We start from the raw sequence: 2,512 nt of genomic DNA, 5'->3' as shown, positions 1-2,512 counted from the left end.
GGGGGGGGGGTCCCATCTCCAGCCTCTGGCTTTTGTTGGATGACAGACAGCCTGTCTCTCACGAGGGGCAGCCTATGCAACCCCCCCCAAGATGGGGACCCCTGCCCCTGACTCTGGAAGCTTCCACTGTGTGAAGTGGCTCTTCCCCAGCGTGTGACATTGGGGTTGCTACCTGTGCCAGGAGCACATGGGACCCCTGGCCTGGGCAGGGTGGCGGGAGCTGGGGGCCATGGGGGCTTCCTGTGAAGGCAGCTTTAGGCAGGGGTACGGCCTCCTGTCTGGCGGGGCTCCTGACCCTCCCTGCTCGACCTTTGCCCCCCACAGGTGTTCGTGGTGGAGCTCTTGGGCCGAAGGGTCCTGCTGCTCCTGGGTTTCTCCGTCTGCTTCACGGCCTGCTGCGTGCTGACGGCCGCGCTGGCCCTGCAGGTGAGGAAGGGGGCTTGTGTTCCGTCCACCCCGGCGCCCTCGCTGGCATTACAAGCAAGAAGACCAGAATGATCTTTTAGCAGCCACGCTGACTCAGATGCCGGGACCATCTGCAGCGCCCTGTCACCCCCATCCCGAAGCAGCCCGCTGCCCCGCGAACGGCTGATTTTCCGGGGGCATCCGGATGGTGCTGCCCGTTGGAGGAGCCAGGAGCCCTCCTTCCCCAGCCCTGTCAGCGCGCCTGGCCGTCCCGGGACCGAGGTTCCCGACGTTCCCCATCCCTGGTTGTCCCTGCTTTGCTGGCAGTGGTCCCCCCCTGTTGTCTCCCCACAGGACACAATATCCTGGATGCCTTACGTCAGCATTGCCTGCGTCATCGCCTACGTCATAGGACACGCCCTTGGGCCCAGTACGTACCCCAGCGCGGGCTCCGTCCTTTCCTGGTCTCCTCTCCTGCACCATCAGGCCCAGAAACCTCTCTTCCCCGGAGCGGCTCCTTGGAGGGCTGGGTGCAGCCCCCAAACAGCTTCTCCCCTACCTTCCTGTCGCTAAGGGGTTTGGACAGAGCGTAATTACAGTGAAGGCAGTAAGGCAACCTCGACTGTGTGGGTTGAAATGGGCCGTGTGGTTGGCGTAGAGATCCTTGCGGGTGGCCACAGACCCATTGTAGGGACATCACAGGGTGTCACCTGTAGTGCCCCATTCTTGCTGTTGGCCTTCTCGCTCTGCTTCTCCACCAGCCCTGGAGTCCCAGAGACACAATGCCCCTTGGGCCTGATGCCTTGGGCCCCCCGATACGGCAGGGGCTCCGGGACCCTTCGGGGGCTTAGCCGCTTCCAGAGGGGGCAGCTGTTCCTCCTCTCCCACCCTGCCCCTCCCCCAGGTCCCATCCCCGCGCTGCTCATCACCGAGATCTTCCTGCAATCCTCCCGGCCATCTGCCTTCATGGTGGGGGGAAGCGTGCACTGGCTGTCCAACTTCACCGTGGGCTTGATCTTCCCCTTCATCCAAGTAAGTGCGCCCCGGGGGGCCCCACACGCGCAAATCCTCAAGCGATAGGGGGAGAACCTTTTCGAGAAAGTGAACCCCGATCCCTTCGCACAGGCGGGCCTCGGACCGTACAGCTTCATCATTTTTGCTGTGATATGTCTCCTCACCACCATCTACATCTTCCTGGTTGTCCCCGAGACCAAGGCCAAGACATTCATAGAGATCAATCAGATTTTCACCAAGATGAACAAGGTGTCAGAGGTGCACCCGGAGAAGGAGGAACTGAAGGACTTTCCACTGTCTGCTTCGGGGCAGTAACTCGAGAAGGGGAGCCTGCGAAGTGGGTCTGCGCAGAGTTTCCCTCCTGGGCTTTCTTCCTGACTGACAGGTGTCTGGGAACATCCGCAACTAGGACCAGCCCGGGGTGGAGCGCAGGCCCCGCTGGGACTGTCCACGGGCTTCTGTGCTGTCTCTCTCCAGACTGACCCACCTCCCACCCTGCCTCGCAGTGCGCAGGCACCCCTCTCCGTGCGGGTTCGCCGTTGGGTGGCTCCTGTAACACCAGCTCTTACGACAAATATCATCACTATGGTGGCCGGATGGAAGGAACCCCATCTGGCCAGAGAAACAAACTCTTCTGCAATCCCACGGGTCTGCTCCGGACCAGAGGCGTTTCTCCTCTTGCAAGATCCATCTCCGGAAATACCGGCCCTGGAAAGTGTGATGTCCCAAGTAATGATGTCTAAGAGGCTGGGGCAGGTCCCTGTGGAGACGTTAACAGAGTCAGAGATTATTAATCGTGAATTGTATTGCTGGAGGACAATGGCGTTGCCTCTGTATGCTCAATAAAACACGTATGATCACGTCCCACTGACACAAGCTTCTTTCCTGTGAGCCGGGAGAAGGCGTGGGGGAGGGGGGCTCCCTGCTCCTTCACGCAGTCTGCGCTCCAGGGTGCAGGTTCCGCCAGGTTTGCTCGTCCGGGAACCCCCCTGCCTAGAACAGGGCCTGGCGTGAAGGAGGCACTGAGACAGTATTTGCTGGAAGAAGAGGAGGAGCGAGAGATGAGGTGGTCACAGAGTTGTGATTTTTTAAA

At 60.5% G+C, this 2,512-nt stretch overlaps 1 protein-coding gene across 3 annotated transcripts in view; it reads left to right on the top strand.

Moving 5' to 3' along the window:
* Positions 1-2,283, top strand: part of LOC103666877 (solute carrier family 2, facilitated glucose transporter member 5) — a 19,419-nt gene extending 17,136 nt beyond the window's left edge. For all 3 annotated transcript variants that reach the window (XM_040645746.1, XM_040645748.1, XM_040645747.1), the window contains 4 exons: positions 325-426; positions 760-835; positions 1,310-1,437; positions 1,531-2,283. In XM_040645746.1, coding sequence (XP_040501680.1) covers positions 325-426; positions 760-835; positions 1,310-1,437; positions 1,531-1,734 — 510 coding nt within the window. In that variant the 3' untranslated portion in view covers positions 1,735-2,283. The remainder of the gene's footprint in view (positions 1-324; positions 427-759; positions 836-1,309; positions 1,438-1,530) is intronic.
* Positions 2,284-2,512: the final 229 nt, after the last annotated feature.

Source organism: Ursus maritimus, unplaced genomic scaffold (genome assembly GCF_017311325.1).
Source record: "Ursus maritimus isolate PB19 unplaced genomic scaffold, ASM1731132v1 scaffold_32, whole genome shotgun sequence".
Taxonomy (NCBI): Eukaryota; Metazoa; Chordata; class Mammalia; order Carnivora; family Ursidae; genus Ursus; species Ursus maritimus.
Note: the sequence above shows the minus strand (reverse complement) of the source record. Positions and strands in the feature narration are given on the sequence as shown.